Source organism: Heterocephalus glaber, unplaced genomic scaffold (genome assembly GCF_053883595.1).
Source record: "Heterocephalus glaber isolate CG9 unplaced genomic scaffold, H.glaber_assembly_v1.0 deba00001610, whole genome shotgun sequence".
Classification (NCBI taxonomy): Eukaryota; Metazoa; Chordata; class Mammalia; order Rodentia; family Bathyergidae; genus Heterocephalus; species Heterocephalus glaber.
In genome coordinates this window covers 8295199-8314337 of record NW_028258381.1, presented here as the reverse complement: position 1 = coordinate 8314337, position 19139 = coordinate 8295199, and the positions used below count along the sequence as shown (strand labels likewise).

General features: G+C 57.9%; 1 protein-coding gene across 5 annotated transcripts in view; it reads left to right on the top strand.

The window, feature by feature from the left end:
- The window catches only part of Egfr (epidermal growth factor receptor), a 125767-nt gene that overhangs the window by 98802 nt on the left and 7826 nt on the right, over positions 1-19139 (top strand). For all 5 annotated transcript variants that reach the window (XM_087196034.1, XM_021254211.2, XM_021254210.2 and 2 more), the window contains 7 exons: positions 2364-2505; positions 3647-3769; positions 4251-4349; positions 9810-9995; positions 14391-14546; positions 15082-15157; positions 18013-18159. In XM_087196034.1, coding sequence (XP_087052160.1) covers positions 2364-2505; positions 3647-3769; positions 4251-4349; positions 9810-9995; positions 14391-14546; positions 15082-15157; positions 18013-18159 — 929 coding nt within the window. The remainder of the gene's footprint in view (positions 1-2363; positions 2506-3646; positions 3770-4250; positions 4350-9809; positions 9996-14390; positions 14547-15081; positions 15158-18012; positions 18160-19139) is intronic.

The window sequence follows — 19139 nt, the reverse complement described above, 5'->3', positions numbered from 1 at the left end:
GAGCTACACCCCCAGCCCTTTTTATGTTTATTTTGAGACAGTGTCTCTCAAAGTTGCCCAGGCTGGCCTTGAACTTGCCAACCCCCTGCCTCAGCCTCCAAGGAGCCAGGATGATGGGCTTGTGGGTGTCCAGCATCTCTGGCTGTCCTCTAGGCCTGTCTACTTGTCAGCTCCCTGCAGCAGCCTGGGCTCTGTGGCAGAAGCTGCCCCCAAGGCTGCAGCCTCCAGCCCCTGTGGACCTGGTTCCAGGGGAGGGCTGGGCGGAGGTGCAGGCCGCCCTGGGGAACAGCTGCCTGGCCACCCCAGTGTTGTCACCAGAGGCATCTCCACTGGCACCAGCTGTCTTTGGCCTTCTTTTAGCCTTCTCCCCTGGCTTCTCCTTTCCCACCAACCCAGGCTCCTGAGACAGGGGAGTAGGGCATGGCCAAGCTGTGGGGGGAAGTAGGTGAGACTTGTGGATCACAAAGTTCCGGGACTCGGGTCCCAGCACAGTTCCCAAAGCCCTGCACGGGCTTCCCAGGAGGACTTAGGCAGGTTTTCAGCAGGACAGCCTAGGCCCGAGCCAGCCTGAAGGCTGGTGATGCAATGCGTACGTCCGCATGAGCTTTTCCACGTGTTCACCCCTGCATGGTGGCCGCCCTCATGTACTTCTTTTCCTACTTTTGCTTGGCCCAAACTCACTCTGCAGTGTTGGTTTCTTTTCCTACCTGTGGAAAACTTTGCTGTCGCTGTGTTTGTCTTGACTAATTCTTTGCTCAGAACAGAAAGAACCTAGAACCCCCCAAGAAGGAGACTCCAGCACCCACAGAACCCAGCAGCCATCCCACCACAATCTGGGTCCCAAAGGCCTCCCACTGGCTGGCCAAGCCCAGGTGGAGCAGGTCTCTCCTTACTTCCCTGTGGAAATGTGTTGTCAGTGAGTGTGAGGCGGCTTCCTTCAGCATCTTGCTCCGGCTCGACTGCCACTGTGACTGGAAATGGGGCACTGACAAAAGCAAAGCTGCACGTTCCCGTTCAGCCACAGCAGGAAGCAGCGTCATCACCCATTAGCAGTGCTGCAGGAGGGGTCTGTTGCTCTCCAGACGCTGCTTGCCATTTCCGACAACTGTCCAGCCAGCAGCTCCTGGCTCCTCTGTCCCTTCAGGTCATGTCTGCAAAATCCCCACTCACCAGTTCTTCCTCAACTTCCGCCCACTGCACTCTGCCGCACAGCTGAGGGTCGCAGTGGGGTGAAAGCCTAGGAGTAAGGGGACTCCCCAGGTAGCACCTGCTTCCATCCCAGGCCTCACCCACCAACAAGGACACCTGGAAACTCGTCCCAGCTCCACACTCAGCTCGGGCCCGGGGACAAGGTTCCCATTGCGTGCACACCTCAAACGCAGCAGTGGCTATTCCTTGTTAATATTTACTCTTTCTAATTGTTTTCTACTCTTTTCCATTATTCAGCCTCACTCCTTGGCTCCCTGGAGAACTCTGTAGCAAACTGTTCCTTCTGCCTCCAGTGTCCCCCTCAGAATAGTAAAAGCTCATTAATCCAAACTGTGTTAGTCGGGGATCCAGTGCACGGTGCAGGAGATGACTCCTGTGGAGCTGAAAAGAAAGCTGGTGGGGGCGTCATTTTGGTGAAGCAGCTCGACCCACTTAGGCGGACTGCAAGGACGGTGGCACCTTGCTATGTGCAGATGGTGCTGCAGATTCACCTTTGCTCTTCATTAGCATTCCTACCTGAAAATAAAAGTCAGTCTGCCAAGAATTCAAGTGGGGCACTTAACAATGATAACCCTAACAATGCACAGCCAGAAAGGGGGCGTGGATGTGCTTCCTGAAGACTCCCACTTCAGACTTCCTCACGTTGCTGGGCACCTTCCTTTCCCTCGTGAGCCCAAAAGCCAGCCTCTGTGTTTCCCTTCCCTGGGGTCTGAGCTGCTTGGCTACATCACCCTGCTTCTCACAGCTCAGTCCTGTTGCTTTGCAACCTCAGGCCCATCCTGGAGGCCCAGGACTCCGGGCTGGTGGGGTCTCCATGGCCCACTGGCTAGGAGACAATGCCTGGCTACGGCTCTCCCATTGCTCAGCTGTGCTCCAGGAAAGAACAGAGTACTTCACATAGGAGCACTGCTGAAGTCTGACCATCTTACATTGCATGTTTCTCAGTCGATAGATTAAAAAGTAGGCATCCTATTGTAAAGCCCAATGAGACTTCACCTTTGAGGGTGCTGAGCGGGGCTGGGCTGGGGAGAGGCTGAGAATGATGGCGATGAGGAAGCTGTGTGCGCCCCCAGGGGTTGTGGAAGTAAGGTCTCTGTGCCGGAGGGGCAGGGAATGTGTCGACGTCACAGGCTCTGTCTCTCCCCTCGCTGCAGGCCCAGGATCCCCTCCATCGCCACTGGGATTGTGGGCGGCCTCTTCCTGCTGGTGGTGCTGGCCCTGGGCGTCGGCCTCTTCATGCGGAGGCGCCACATTGTCCGCAAGCGCACACTGCGCCGGCTGCTGCAGGAGCGTGAGGTGAGTTCAGCCAGAGCCTCGCTCCTCCTGGGCAGCGGCCTCGCTCTGGAGCCTGCGCCCGCACCATCTGGTGTTTCACAGTGCTTCAGCAATTTCCCATCACTGTAACAAGTTCCCGAGACAGTCAGCAACCAAGAGGCGGGTTTATTATGGCTCATTCCGGGTTTGCGGTCCATGGTGGACAAGCTGTTTCTCTGGGCCTGTGGCCATGGACGAGTGTGGCCGACAAACCCACAGCCTCGTGCCAGGAGCAAAGCAGAAGAGAGGGGCCCTCCCATCCCTTTCTCTGCACACCCCAGTGACCACAGGCCTCCCCTGAAGGCACCTGCCTCCCGGGAGCACTGCTGGAGGAGCCGTCCAGACCTTGCAGGCATACGGTTGCATTTCTCACCAGGAGAAGTCTCTGCGTGTCCCATTACACTCGGGGTGCATATTGTCGCCTGAGCCCCGTGAGTGTCGGTGGCTCCAGGGGGTCATGCTCAGTGCTATTGAAGCCAAGCAGAGGCCGTGGCTGCGGCAGTGATGCAGGCCGAGGAGGCTGGGGAAGGCTCTGCATGAGCCAGGTCTCTGGAAACCCTGCTGTCCCCAAAGCGGCTGCTCCCGTCTGGGCTCAGCGGCTGGCGCTGTCCTTCATCTGCCCCCTGCTGTGTTCCCTGTTCCACACTGGGGAAGCCCGCGTCCCTCAGAAGCAGTGTCCCCTGCACTGTGGGCCCTGCAGGCAGCAGAGAAGCTGTAGGGAAAATATGCTCCTCGAGGTTTGCAGCCCGGCCGACTGGTATGGAAACAGCTCACATGGGATGCGCTGTTCCAGTGCAGCACTCGGCTTCAGAGTCTCTTTCTTCCACGTTCTGTAGGTCTGTGTCTTGTTATGGGGTTGAACCCAGGGCCTTTGCACTAAGCCACATCCCCAGCCCTTCATTTATTTATGTATTTATTTGTAAATTCTGAGACATAGTGTCACTAAATTTCAAAGCCGCCCAGCTTGGACCCACACTTGGGATCCGCCTGCCTCAGCCTCCAGAGTGGGGATGACAGGCATGCTGCGCCCACACCTGGCATATCAGGTGCCTCAGAGAAGGCTGAGGGCTCATCAACACTGCACCCCGCGTCACCCCACGCCTCACCTCTGCCCTCTCTGCAGCTGGTGGAGCCCCTCACACCCAGTGGAGAGGCCCCCAACCAGGCCCTGCTGCGGATCCTAAAGGAGACAGAATTCAAGAAGGCCAAGGTGCTAGGCTCCGGAGCATTTGGCACCGTCTACAAGGTGAGTCCCGGGGCCTCCAAGGATGGGGCCACCAAGCCTTGAGTTCTGTGGGGGATGGGCCAAGGCGTCTCCCACTCCACTGCCATCCATGCTCGGCTGAGGGCTTGGGGACCCCAGCATTCCCCAGCTATGGAATCTTTTGCAGCCACCGTGACAGATGCAGGCACATTTTATGGGCAGTCGAAGACTTTTGCGGGGAGGGTGGCCCAGGTGGGGCCGAGGCCTCAGGACGAGACCCAGCGCGCGCCGCTGTCTAGTCCTTCATAGCAAGTCCACCTGCAGTGAGGCCAGGGGCTCTGGGGTCTGCAGGAAGTGACACCAGACCTCACCGCAGCAGGGCACGGCCATTAGCTAAATAGTCTCCCACTGGGAGCCTGGAACTGCAGGGCCTCCCCGAGGACTGTGCCCCCTGCAGACCCATCCCTCACGGGTCAGCATTGCATGTGTGACCACTGCTGCTGACCCCCTTCCCCCACCCCAGGGACTGTGGATCCCAGAAGGCGAGAAAGTGAAGATCCCTGTGGCCATCAAGGAATTGCGAGAAGCCACATCCCCGAAAGCCAACAAGGAGATCCTGGACGTGAGTGCACCTCGGGCCCCAGGCATCAAAACCCCTTTCTCTGGGCACCGGGCACTCTCACGTAGACTTCTGTTCATCACCACACTCTACACGTCTACTCTCCAGGTCCTCTTTCCTTCCACAGTTGACATAATTCGCTCCTCTTACCAGGAAAGCTCACCTCTTCCCTTCTGCCATCACCCCCTACCAGGGACCAGTCCTTTATTTATTTATTTATTTACACATTTGTTTAGCGGCCTATTGATATTCACAGTACTGGAGATGGAAACCAGGGCCTTAGCACTGAACTGTATCCCCAGCCTCCTCGCCTTTTTAAAATCCGTGACAGGGTCTCACTGAGTCTCTAACTTGCCTGGGCTGGATTGAGCTTGCAAGCCTCCTGCCTCAGCCACCCCGAGGGCTGAGATTCAGGGGTGCACCAGCACCCTCGGCCTAATTTCTTTGTTTAGATTATCACTAGTGCATGCACACTTTCCTCACCAAGGCTTTTCAACTCAGTTGTGGGCATGGAAGCAGAAGTGGACTTGCGCGTGTGGCGTTCTACTGAGGATTGCCTGTCTCAGGATCTCCTCCCACCGGGTTTACTTTGCGCCCTTGGGAAGGTGTCCACACTCCTCTGTGAGCAAAGTGCTGAGTGTTTCAGATGCAGGCACAGCCACACTTGGAGCTCAAGAAGGGCCTGGGGCAAAACATCCAAAGTCCTGTACCTTTTGGAAGAAATGGTGTGGTCAACAAAACATCTCTGCCTCATGTGGCTGGATAGGATGAGGCCAGCTCTACTGCTGACTCTGAGACTCAGATTCAGTGTGCTCTGCTGCATTATCTTATCTTTGAAATGGCCTTTATGAAGGATGCCTAGAATGAACAACATGAGGCCCATTGTATAAACTGGTGCCAGGACTGATGGTCTATAATCCCAGCACTCTGGGAGGCTGAGGCAGGAAGATCACAAATTTGAGCCCAGCTTGGGCAACTTAGCTACTTAGTAAGACCCTAGGGTGGGAGGGAGGATGGGGATGTAGCTCAGTGCGAAGGCCCTGGGCCCACCCCCATGCACACTAAGTAAAACATTGCCCATCTTCTGTGCCCCCAATTTAATGTCAGTCCTCGATGTCAGCTCTTTTCCCACCCCTCCAGCCTCCCAGCCCAGCACAGAGCCCTTCCTGGAGGGGGACTAGGCCCACTGCAAGGTCAGCCTGGCAGCTAGGAGCAACTGAAACCTCAGGCTGTTACCCTGAGGCTGGGCAGGTGACGGGAGGAGAGGGTGACCCATAACACGCACGCCTCAGCAGGCTGCTTCTCACTGAGAGCTCTGGGCTGGGGCTGGGCAAACAGAGCCGGGGCAAAGGAAGAAGGCTGCCTGTGGCTTCAAAGGTTCAGAGAATTTAGCTGATCTTATAATTAAGGCTGAAAGCCGCGTGAGACCCCCCACGCTGTCCAACCACAGAGCACGCAGGGGCCAGAGCGAGCAGAGCCTTCAGCACGCGCCAGACAGTGACTTTCCCAGGGCTGACACCCTCCAGGCTTTCCCTGGGGAGCACCCCCCTTTCTTACAGCAGGGCTGACTCTGTGGTGCAGCCTCAGTGACAGGGGTTATATTATCATTACAGGGTGGTAGAAAGTCCTGATGTCCAGGGCACACTTATCAGACGCAATTATCTTTGCTTTGAAAGGTCCACTGGCAGTGTCGCATTTTGCTAGTGTGTTGTTAAGACTGCTCGAGCAGCATGTGAAAAGCAGGAGACAGGCTCTGCGAAAGCTCACTCACACAGGCTCTCGCCTGCACTGGTAAAGAGAAAGCCTTTGTGCTGAACTTGCTCCCATGGCTTCCCTTCAAGCCAGTCTAAGAAGCCACACCCATAATGCAGAGCAGGGCCACCTTGAAGTGCTGTAAATGTCGCAGCTCGCAGCTCATTCCTCCTGCAGGAGCCAGTTTTCACCAGCACATCTGGCCCTCCCTCTGGCAGATGTCAGCTGTGGGAAATCTGCGATTACTGGGGATGGAGATGGGGTAGAGGCTGGAGGAAGGAAAGGCTTAACAGTTATGTGTCGGACACCCGAAGGACCCTGTTTTGCCTCTTTTTCACCTCTTTCCTGGTCCCCTTTTCTGCTCTATTATTTTGGCTTCCTTTCCCCTGTTTCTTCAGTCGAGTCTTTGATCTCCTCTTGAAACATCAGCTGTTATGGCTGGGAAGCCGGGACAAGGTCCCTTGTCTGCTCATCCCGAAGCAGGGCATACCTGGCGCTCGAGTCCCATCTGCATAGGCCGTGTGGGTGTTGAGGGCCCCACAGGAAGGGACAGATGGGGGCTTCTTTGCAGGGACATAGCACCAGTGCCGCAGAGGCCAGTCCAGCCTGAGGGAAGCTTGAGCGGCTCGCGAAGCAGCGCATCCCCACTGTGTTCTCTAAGTGCCACCTCTGAGGCCTGTGTGGTTCCACCGGCCAGTGCTCTGTGGTCCTGCGTATGCAGGGCCTCTGCTTCACCTGGCTGTCAGTGGCTTAGTGAGCTAGTAAAGTCTTAAAATGCCAGGAGCTCCTCCCCTGTGCATAGGGCTCCTGTTAAGGAGTTTAAGATCTAGTGGAACCCTCTCCCCATTCAGAACATAAAGTAGTTCAAGGAAGAGGGAGACAAACAACAGAAAGGGACTCGAAGATCATTTCCTTGGAGAGGATGGACCAAGCCTGTCGAGGTGCTCACTGAAGCCTGGGATGGCCAGGGAGGACTCCGGTCCCCGAGCAAGGCTCTGCTCCACTCAGCCAGGATTCCAGGCATACTTGCTTCGGTGATGCTGCACCTCCACCATTTCCAAGACAAACAGTAGAGGACAAAGCTCACTTTAACCAGGCTCCTATGGTGGGGGCAGGAAGCCATGCCTGCTGTCCTGTGGGCCGATCAGATTCCATGGGGATGGATCTTGGCAGGTCCCCCCAACTTGTGTGGCCCAGCACCCCACCCGCTCCGTGCTGGTCCAGACCAGGTCAGTGCCCGCCACCAAAGTGGGCTGCTCACATGGCCGGCTCTGCACATGTCCCTCCCTGGAACTGAGAACAGAGCCACCCAGACCTCACCAGAGCCCGGGGACCAGGACACGAGGACAGCAGGGACTTCCCTCTGTGACCGTCGCATAGCTTCTTAGATGTGGGAAGAGGTAGGATTCGTACCTCACTGGCATCCCATGGAAGTTAACTTTTCCAGACTTTCCAGTTTAAATGTAGGGCAGGAGTGGAAGAGCAAGTCAGAGTAGCTTTATACAGGTGCCCACCCACGCATGCACCTCTGTGTGTGACGTCCCACTAACTAGGGCCCCTGCGCGCCATGGTTTGTGTCCTGCAGCAGCGCTCAGGCCCTCGGCATCCTTGGCTACCCATGGGTGCCAGGGGTCTGGGGAGGAGGCAGCTGGGCCAGGTTAGGAGACCCGGATGGGTCCTGTCCTGCCATGGAAAAGCGGGCTGCAGCTGGCCCTGTCTTCACCAGGCCTGGGGTCCGCACTGTGACAGCACCTGCATCACTGCCCCCTGACACCCAGCCTTGAAGGGGGAGGGGCTCATTTTGCCTCACGGTTTGTAGAGCTTTCAGTCTACCATAGGCAAGCACCCGGACAGGGTGGCACGATGGAAGGATTGCCATGAAGGGAAGCAGCTCATGGCATGGTGTCCAGGGAGGAGCTGGAGGGAGAGGGGTCCTTCCGGCTTGGCCGAGTCCCGCCTCCTAGCAGCAAGTGGCTCTGAGCCCCAGGATCCAGTGACCATGCAGAGCCCCACGCCTGAGCGTGGGAGGCATTAGGGGCACACTGGGTAGAAGCCCCACCAGTGGCCTCAGGTGAGCCCTGTGCAGGCCCTGACCTGCTCTTGTTCTGATCAAGTGACTGTCCCAAGAGGAAGGGAGCTGCCGGTGCGCACAGCATCCACAGGTATTCAACATCTGTGTGGCCCTTCTGTTTTTCTGTACTGGGCATTGAACCCAGGGTTTTCACACCAAGCTGTATCCCCAGTCCTTTTGAATTTTTTAAATTTTGAGACCAAGTTCCCTTAAGTCTCTAAGTTGCCCAGCCTGGGCTGGAACTGGCCCTCCTCCTGCCTCAGCCTCCCAGAGTGCCAGGCTGGCAGTATGTGTGGCTTGCTCTGCTCCATGATGTTAGTATGTCATGTTTATAATGTGAAAGAGAAACTGCTCCCCACCTGGAGCAGATCCAAAGCCCCCAGCAAAGCATGCCGAAGGACGGTGCCCCAGGCCACTGGGGCTGCATCGGGACCCAAGGGCTCGCTCAGAAAGCACCCGCTCCTGTGTGTCCCTGGCCTGGCAGGATGGCCGCTCACAGCTCCCAGGCCTGGCTGAGGCTGCTTCCCAAGGTGGCCTGCAGGACACTGGGATTGGGGAGAGGAAGAGGTGGGAAGGAGTTGGGGCCAGAGGCCTTGTGTGAGGGGTCAGCTGGCCCTTCCGGGAGCTGCAGGACCTGGACTGGGGCACAGTGCATGCACCCCAAACAGTGCACAATATGTGTAAATGAATCCTGATCCGCACATGTAGGTGCAAGCACATGGCCACCACCCAGTCCTGCCCCACAGCCCCTCCAGGGCGCACGCCGCCCCACCCCAGAGCTGCCCGCCCGGCCATGAGCCCTGCAGAGGGACACCAGCTGCCCAGCCCCCCAGCGCACGTTCTCCTGCAGCCCTTGTTGTCCCCTTCACATCCCGGTAAAAGGTCACCACCACTGTGTTTCAGAGGGACAGAGAATTTATGGGTGGAAATCGGGGACCCTTAAATCTCACCCAAAAGAGAGGCCACATTGTGTCCAGGGTTGTAAACAAATGCAACCTCCCCAGCTTAGGAATGGCGGACCAGAGTTAAATCAAAATCTGCGTCATGGATCTGCTATGCACAGGTTCCGGCCTGGAAGCCAGCCTGCGAGAGAGTGGGGGCACTGTGCAGAGTGGTGAGATTTGCCCCATGGGAGGCTGAGGCAGGAGCCTCTCCTTGAAGAAGGGTCTATGCCACGGGCATTTCAGGGCTGCAGCCAGGATGCCAGAGGTGCTTCCCCCATGACGGCAGGGCTGCATGGGCAGCCCTGCCCAGTGCCTCATCGCCCGTCCTTGGCAGGGGCGGGCTGCTCCTGAGCGGGAGTCCTGGTCTGCTGCCTGCTGGGTGCCCTGCCTAGAGCAGTTTTTGTGGCACTACTCATGTCCTGGCCCACCTTGGCTGTCACAGGCCCTGACCGCGGGGCCCCTCAGGAGACACCAGCAGCTCACAGACTGTCGGAGGCACCAGGGCACTCAAGCCTCTCGCCCTGCACTCGTGGGCTCTGTGTCACACAGGACCCCAAACAGCGAGGGCCCCTGCCCCTCTGTAGCTCCCCAGCCTCTGAGGCCAGAGCACTGGATACTGTGCAGGGCCAGGCCACCTGCGACTGGAGGGTCTGCATCCCCAGCCCGTTCTGACGTGTGTGCCCTCCCTCCCCACAGGAAGCCTATGTGATGGCCAGCGTGGACAACCCCCACGTGTGCCGACTGCTGGGCATCTGCCTAACCTCCACCGTGCAGCTGGTCACACAGCTCATGCCCTTCGGCTGCCTGCTGGACTACGTGCGTGAGCACAAGGACAACATCGGGTCTCAGCACCTCCTCAACTGGTGTGTGCAGATCGCCAAGGTGAGACAGGCACTGGGTCACCGAGGGCAGGAAGCCGCCAGGAGGATCAGGGTGGTGGAAGGGAGCAGCCAGGTCCTTGTCAGGGTGGCAGGCGCTGGGGTGGGGTGGGGGCCTGAGTGTGCGTGCCTGCAGGGGATGCTGCCTTTCTTACCTCAGGGTAACTGGGGCAGTCATGAGGTGTGCGCATGAGCCCCGTCACCCAGCGCGTGTGGAGGCCCCGTGTGCAGCTATGCAGGTTTCGCTGTCACGGTGCTGGCTGCAGTGAGGTCCCCACCTCTCCAGCTCTTCTCGGGGACACAGTGGTGATTTGCAGTGTGGCTTCTCCCGGGGAGCCAGGAAGAGTCAGGAGGGCCAGGAGGACAGGCAGGCTCTGGGGCCAGAGGCCTGGGTGCAGGCTCAGAGCTGCAGGGGTGAGCAGGGCCACTGCTGCATGGGGGGCCCTCCAGAGTCCCTGTGGCCAGGCTCTGCAGAGCAGGGACAGGGCTGTCTGTGGACTAGGGATGGGCAGGAGCTGCTGCTGGGCCGATCATGGCCCCAGGCTCTCCCCTCTCAACTCAGCTGCACCAGCTGCTGGCATCCAACTTCCTAAACATGATTTCTTCTGGCAACGAGTACGTTCCACACCATTGGCAGACCCCATGCCTGGTGTACACCCTCGTCCCTGTCCCCTCGGACAGCCAGCAGGCTGGCCCAGGCAGGTGGAGGTGATTCACAGAACAAAGACCAGTTCCGGGCACCCCTCTGCCAGCAGCTGCCCGGGACACCCCAAGACCTGCTGGGGTGTGAGGTGCAGGGGAGGCCAGCCCCCTCCAGTCACCACGGGCAGCACCACTCCCAAAGTAAGGGGTGCCCCTTCCTCTCCAGTCTCTAACCCTCATGGTCCTGAAGCAGGGGGTGCCCACTTGCCTCTCACTATGTGAAGCCTTCTCCCCCTGTGTTGCTGTGGGAATGTTGGGCTGCTACCTCCTCCCCACATGTGCCCCAGCGGTCCTGCAGACAAAGTCCGGCCAAGCATGAGAGGGTCCTCTCGCCCAGAGACTTCTCCTGGCTCCAGCTGGGGTGGTGGGGTCACCCCCTTGTTGCTCGTCTTTGGGTGGCTCCACTCTGCCACGTGTCTGGATGCCCCTCCTCTTTCTGATGTGGACACAGAGGTTGCCCCTGAAATGCTGAGGGAGTGGGTTTTAAACACCCTTACCACAAAAGGCCGGCCGGGCACGAGGTGCTGATCTGCAGATGAGTTTGTCTTGGTCGTTGCGCAGTTTGTGCACATGGAGACCTAAGATCGCACCCCAGAAATGCATGCAGAAAGCACCAGTCGGGGGAGCGTGGCGCAGCCTCTACCCGGGATGGCACCATCTCGGTCTTGAACAGAGATCTGCAAAGCCCAGAGGCCCACGTGAAGTCACCTGCCAGGGACCTGGGCAGGCGTGAAACAGGCGCAAGGTTCAGCTCTCCAGAGCTGACCGTGGTTACCCCAGAGCCGGTTCATCGGTGTGGAGTTACTTCTAAAGGTCTACTTGGCCCACGCTCCTGAAGCCACTTTCCCTGGTGGCCCAGGGAGGGCAGGGACACCTCGCTCCCCTTCCCTGCAGCCTCTGCTGCCCACTGTCAGCACAGGTGCTCTGGGCAGATGAATTTTGTCCCTGAGGCTGTGACCACCTGGCCACTGTCCCCAGCCAGAGGAGCTAGCAGAGCTCTGCATCCCAAGGGCCAGCTCCACCTGCATGACTTTCTTTCCAAACTGGGAATTGAACCCAGGGCCTCTTTTCTTTTCTTTTTTTATTTTTAATTATTTTGAGACAAGGTTTCCCTAAGTTGCTAAGTTGCCCAGGCTGGTCTGGAACTGCAGTCCTTCTGCCTCAGCCTCTCAGAGTGGTGGGATTACTGACCTGTGCTGCCATACCTGGCCTCTCTAATGCCAACCTCACCGGGAGGGCCCAGAGACTTAGCGTCAAGTCTTCAGTTATCTCACGTGAATTCTCAGCTCTGCAAGGTGACTGCATGGGCTGGGGAATCATGCGATGGTGGAGCACTGGCCCAGTACATGCAAGGCCCCGGGTTTGATCTCCAGTGCTTTCAACAGCCTGGCATGGAGACTTGTGATGTGACGCCGCGGCCGGGCCATTAGTGCGAGGTGCTTTACTTGCAGGGCCACGGCCTCCACAGGTTTCCCAATGCGGGGTGGGGCTTCTGGCCTGAGTGGGCCTCTGTTCTGACATCAGGAGCCACGTGAGCGGGCAGGGCCCTCCCCCTGCTCTGCTCTCTCCCCCTGCTCTGCTCTCGCTGGCTGCGAAGCCACATCTGTCCCCCAACTACCTGAGCGCGAGGATCAAGCCGCCAGCCTCTCAGCACTGCCTGCAACAGGCTCCAGTTCTGCCCAAGAGGGCGTTTCTCTGGGCCCTGGCACCAGCCTCCTGCAGGAGTCATGGAAGCACAGTAACTAACAGTGCCCACCCCAGGGATCCAGCCCTGTAGTCCCCTTCAAGCTCGGGTGAGCACAGATCCTGAGGTGGAGCTGCGGGGCTGCTGTGTGCAGTCGCTCAGGACTCAGCCTGCCCTGTAAAGCCGCTGTTCTGTGGTGATTCTCCGCTGGGCTTTGTTCTGAGCTGAAGTCTTGCCTGTGCTAGCTTTGCTTCCTAGTTAGGGGAAACCTTACTCCACCATATTTGAAAGGTCCTAGTAGTGGAGAATCTGTTGCAGGAGAAAAGGAGAATAATGGTTTCCCAAATTATAAAGATTTGTTCTTGGGTGAGTGACATTATCTGAGTATTACACAATACTCTTTTTTCCAGTTTGAAACACTCTGTGGCTGGCCAGAAACTAAACTCCCAGCCTTTTCAAAGTGGGATTTATTGACTTAAAATGTTCTCTGTTGACCCACAAAGGAAGGGCTGTCCTGGAAAGCCTTCCAGACGCGCCAGGAGAGCTGGCCGGTCTATGCCAGCTCACTGTCAGGACTAAGCTAAGGATACAGTTATATCAGCTGGGCAAAAAGAGAAAGGAAATAATAATAATAAAACCAAAACCAGAAGCAAATTACCGAGGGCAGAAACCAGGACAGGACTGGGAGACGACATGTCACATTGCCTGCCACATGGTGCGATGGACTCTGATCCTCCACTTAAGGGGCTCGGTCTGAGGACCTCAAGGGGGCCTTGCCCACTAATGCACCATAGCTCAAGTCCCAGCTGCAGACCCGGAGCTCACCGACAGCATTCAGGAGGGGCTCTTGTTCCAGACACTGCATCTACAGCCAGCAGGAACACCCACGTCTACCATGAAGCAAGGTGATGCCATGACAGAACATGTTCTGACCCAGAAGATCCTATTGTCCATGCGTTTGGAAAACCCCAAGCCTCCCCTTAGAGCCTGACGATGTGCGTTAGTGCAAAGCCCGCAGTAAAGAAAGATGCTTAGACTGTGACTCACAGCACTTTCCCAGACTATGGGGACCAGAGTGCCTCTTGTCACCCAGATGAAGACCAGACAGGGGCAAGTTCTTGGGCCCCACTGATCTGACCCTGCAGCACACAGATGATCCGGGTCGGGTCTGGTCGGAGGCGCTGGTAACAGGCGCAAGGCCAGGGCTGGCGGCTCCTGCCAGGACTGGTCATGATGTCATTCCCTGAGCTCAGCCTCATGATGACACTCAGCAGGCCTCTGAGATAAAGTGTCACAGGGTAAACTGTTTAAAAGTTCACCTCAAAGGGTTTATTTTTCAAATATGTGGAGAGCTGTGATTGAAAACAGTGAATGTCTTAATTTTAAAAAATGATTACAGCAAAAGACGCATTTCCATGAATCCCCTTCCAGATCCCCCTCACTTTGGATGCACTGATCCTGTCGTTCCTGCCGCTTTCTGAAGCAGGTCTGCAAGTCCCCTTTGCACCTTTACAAGGTGTGATCAAAGCACAGCAAATGCTGCCGCTGAGCGCCATCTGAGGGAAGGCAGGCTCTCTAAAACACACTGTGCCCTCATCCGCCTTGTTCACTGGAGCGGGCACCGTGCACCTTCTGGCTCCTCCCCAAAGTCACAGGGGTATTCGGGGAGCTAGGACAGTGCAGATGAAGACGCTCAGGAAAGAGGGCTCCAGAGCGGCCGCAAAGAGTGGTGAGAGTGGGGGATGGGTGCGTCCAGAGAGGAGGGATCGTGAGGGCGACCCGTGTGTCTCTCACCATAATTTTCCACCGTAAACATTCACTGTATTTCCCGATCACACCTCATGGCCACTAACTTTCACCAGCTGCCTGTCGCTGTGTGCATTGGCCCAGCACAAAGGTGGACGGAAGTCATCCTCAGAGCTGCTGTGCCTATGGCATCCAGCTCAGGGCCGTGAGTGGCGTCCACCCACAGCACAGGCGCCTTGGAGCCCTCACCAGGCCTCTCGGTTCCAGGGCATGAACTACCTGGAGGACCGGCGCCTGGTGCACCGGGACCTGGCGGCCAGGAACGTCCTGGTGAAGACACCACAGCATGTGAAGATCACAGACTTCGGGCTGGCCAAGCTGCTGGGCGCGGAGGAGAAGGAGTACCACGCTGAGGGCGGCAAGGTGCAGGCACCATAGCGGTCGCGGGCTGCCACCCCACTTCCGTGCCGCAGGGTCTGGGAGAGGAGCAGGGGCGCTGAGGTCCCACCTGCCCTCAGGCACCAGCCACTGGGAGCTCGCAGTATCCAGGCTGCGGAGCCTCCTGGGAAGTACTGAGCTCTCCTCAGGCTCCGAGGGCCCCAGGGGATGCGTGTTGGGCCTGCAGCAATGGGAGCCCATGCCTTCTCCCTGGGCGGGGGCGCGGGCCCTGTCATGGCACAGGGACACCGGCAGGCTGGGCCCTCCAGCCAGTCTCCAGCTATATTGCTGCCCCCTGTGGAGCCTGTGGCCAGTGAGGCTCCAGCAGCCGTCAGCCAGGGCACTGCCCCAGAAGACCCATCCGAATGTGGGCGCTCGGAGCACTGGGCCCACCCTGGACCCTCAGCATGGGCAGGCTGGCCCCATGGCCCCATTCCGTGGGAGAGGGAGGCAGCGCCAGGGCTAGGCATTCAGCCACCTGAGCGGATGCTGTCTCCTCACTTTGTCCCCATCACCCAAGGTGCCCATCAAGTGGATGGCTTTGGAATCGATTTTACACCGCATTTATACCCACCAGAGTGACGTCTGGAGCTATGGTGAGTCCAATCTTGATGCTAATGAATTTGTACTGTGGTGAGGCTGGCTTTTATTGTTTGTTAATCGACATTATATGCTGTGACACACAAGTATTTTCTTTCATGACAGTGACTAACAGGCGTGTAATAGTTGCTGTCTGTCTGTGATACTAAAAACCCAACCAAGGAAGCAGAGTCTGACCCCTGCCCTGCATGTCTGGATTCCTCCGGGACGCAGGGAGGCCTCAGTGGGAGGAGGGCAGCCTAGGTCTGTGGGAGTGAGGAGAGGGCCTGCGAGCTGGGGCAGCGGCAGACCTGAGGGTTCCTGGACGCCATGCTGGCCGTGTTCAGGAAGTCGGGTGGCCTTGGTGTCAGAGAGTTCGGGGAGAGCCAAGGAGGAGAGAGGACTGCTCTGCCCCATGAGGACCTGGAGAAGCCTCCTCCTGGCCCCCAGTGTCCGAAGGGCAAATTCTGTCCTCACAATGCCCTGCATGGCCTGTCTGCACGTGCCCCAGGAGGTGGCCCCTGGCCGGTCTGCTGTCACCAGTAGTCCCACACAGCCCTCTGGCCTCCCAGCCACGGAAAGCTGCAGACACCGCCCTTCATCCCTCTTTGTCCATGGTCCCCAGCCCTGCACAGCGGCAGTGGCGAGGGGCTTCGGCCCAGCCCTGGCACAGACCCCCTGTGGCGAGCACTGCAGCCATTACTCAGTGTCCGCTCAGCACTTGTAAAGCTGCTTTTTTGTCCATTTCAGTACTTACTAACCTTTGATTTCCAAATGCACATTTGTAATTTCTTTTCTGCTAGAGCATAACCTTCTCTTTTCACCTTAGTGCACGCTTCGCTGTGTCCCAACCGCCTCACACCGGCATCCCAGGCACGGCGCGTGAGCCATCCTCACCCCTCCCTGCCGTCTGGGCCCCTTTCTGTCTTCCCAGCGTCCACCCCTGCCCCTGTCACCTGCCTTCCACTTGCTCTTCAAACCGTCCACCCATGAGATGCACGCTTCTGTGCCCTCAGAGCCAGGGCCCAGCCCAGTGTCTGCTGGGTGCTCAGTGAGCCTGGACAGCACCTGTGAGCCCACAGCCTTGGTGGGCAGAAACGGGATGCAGCGGTGTGGCCTCGTCTGGCCCAGCCCCTTTGGGGCCCCGGGTCCCTGTGCGCCTGGCCTGCTGACCCCTCCCTGCCTCCACAGCTCAACCAGCTTTGGCTGCTCTGCTTCCCACCGCTGTTTGCTTTTCCCTAAGTCCGGGTAAAACCCAGATTCCTACAGTGCACGGGAGCAGGGCACCTCGAAGCCCTAGCCTTCCTGTCCAGCTCCACCATGCAAAGCCAACTCAGTCCACACCCACGGGGTGAGTAGAGACAGGAGGCAGCCTCCCAGGGGTCACACCCATGTCACCAGCCCCGGAACAGCTGTGTGTCCAACCTCACTGGGTGCTGTGCCATGGGGGTTGTAACCCACGGTCTCTGGCAATGCCCAGGAGTTGCTAGAGCAGGAGCCTGCGTTGGAGCATCCTGCTACACTAGGCTCTGCCATAAGGCAGAGCACTGCTTGGAGCCAGGCGTAGTGGTACACGCCTGTCATCCCAGCACACTAGGAGGCTGAGACGGCGGTCACAAGTTCCTGCCCGGCCTGGGCAGCTCAGTGACTTAAGGAAAGCCTGTCTCAAGATGCAGAGTTTTTTTAAAGGCTGGGGATGTGGCTTAGCGTAAAGGTCCTAGGTTCAGTGCCCTGATCTGCCAAAAAGGATTCCAATACATTTTGGACATAGTGTTTCACCAAGGAGTTGGACAGACGTGGAGCCCCGTTGCCCGGCTCCCACGCAGGGTCACCCCGCTCACTGCTCTCCCTCTGTGCGGACCCTGCCCGGGCAGTGCTCACTGACTCCACCGACCTGGCAGCAGCCTCTCCCTACACACAGCTGTGGAGGGCAGAGACACCGGGGACCCTGCCCCCCTTCCCTTAGACCTTACGCCCGCACGTTAACTTGGGCAGCTCGTGTTTGAAAATGGCCTCATAAAATCTGGGCAGGTCTGCAGTGCAGTTAGAGGACCCTGCTCCGAAAGGCATGGGAGGGACCAGAAGTATTTCACATTTTGGATTTTTTCATATTTTAGAATATTTGCACAGGCTTTACCAAAATCACTACGGAGCATTTCGAATGTGGGACTTTGAGTTGTTGAGCCTAAGGGCTCAGGTCCCTGGGCTGCTGGAACCCTGACGCTCTGGGTTCGGGTCCTGGCGCTGTGGTCCTGGGTGGTCCAGGCCCACACTCAGTCCCTCCATGGCTGCCTCCACAGCACCACAGGATGCCACACTAGAGCCAAGGAAGGCTCCCCATGGCAGAACGGAGCCTCTCGTTAGAGGAGCCCAGGGACAAGGGGCCCAGCAGGACCTGGGCTTGTCGGAAGAAACCCCTGCTTCAACCTGATTAAACAAGTTGGTAGTCAACTGACTTTGAAATGAAAAATGTGAGGTTTTTATGTTTTTCATGAGGAATATAAGCTACAGCTTTGCTTGGAATCTCCATCCCTCTGCTCCCATGAATACAGACACTTAGGCAGGTGTGAGCATGACTCTGCCACAGCATCGACGACACGCCACCAGCCACTGTCGTTTGCTGTCCCTGATGTCTTCCATTTGTGGGTCAGCCATGGTCTGCCAGGCATTTTCTCACCTTCAGTCCCATCATCTCGCTCATGTCAGACAGGTGCCTCTGCTATTTCCTGCTTGTTCCATGGCAGAAAGCGGCTTGCAGAAGCCCAGCGAGGCGCCGGAGCTGTGCAGTCATAAACCCTGAGGAGCCACTGCTCCTCCCTGAGTGCAGCATCTGCCTCAAGGTGACTGCTCTCTCTGCTTGCTTCCCCTCCAGGAGTCACAGTGTGGGAGCTGATGACCTTTGGGTCCAAGCCATATGACGGGATCCCTGCAAGCGAGATCTCGTCCATCCTGGAGAAAGGAGAGCGCCTCCCGCAGCCGCCCATCTGCACCATCGACGTCTACATGATCATGGTCAAGTGTGAGTGCCAGCGGCCGGGTGGGAAGGGCCTCTGCTCCTGGCCCTCTGTCCGTCCCCAACAGCACAGTCCTTGAACCCTTTGGGGCAGGCACACAGGTTGGGGAACAGCTGTGGACACCCCAAGTGGACTCCCTGAGCCGTGGGACCTGACACCCGCTCATGCCCATGAGCAAATCAGCAGAAGGGAGTCTTTCGCAAGTCCTTGCACCCAAGCCCTCTGCTCTGCGATGTGTTGTTGAGCAGCGGAGCCCATGGCAGTGGGACAGAATGTTGTTAAATCCCTGACAGCAAGGCTGACAGGATCAACAGTCTTGCTTTGGTGGATCTCTGCGAGGTCTTCTCCAGGGCAGTAACTAAACACTTGTCCCATTGGAGGACCAGGTGGTGCTGCTGTTCCACCAGGACCCCCGTGCTCTGGGCCCTGGGTCATAAGCTCCGTGCAGCCGGGGACGGGAATGACAGAGCCAGGTTCCCGTGAACGCAAGTGGCCCCTGAACTTCCCACCACGAGTTCATCAGGCTCCGCTGCCTGGCGTCTGCTGAGCTGCTGGGATCCAGGGGTTACCTGGTTCGTCCGAGGTCATGTGATATCCAGCTGAAGGTAGCTCAGCGCCCTGCTGAGGAAGAATGGGCCCTCTGGAGAGGCCTGAGCAATTCTAGGGACAGCGCCTCCCGCTGGCAGAGCCAGGACGGTCGTGCGCTTGGTAGGCAGACGTGGTGAGGAAGACACTGGCACTCACAGCCCTGGGTTCAGTGCCTGGCTCTGCAGAGTGGGTAATAAAGAAACAAGGAGGCTGGAGGCCCCTGGCCCTGCCCTGCCTAGGAGATGCCTGGGTGTGGGGTGCCGTGATGGCCCGAGGCGGTCAGACCAGCTCTGCCCAGTGCCACTGTGCTCCATGGATCAGGTCTGGCTTGCGGTGGCTTGCGAGCCGTGGCTCCATCACAGGGAGACACTCGGAAGGGCAGGTGCAGGAAACCAGA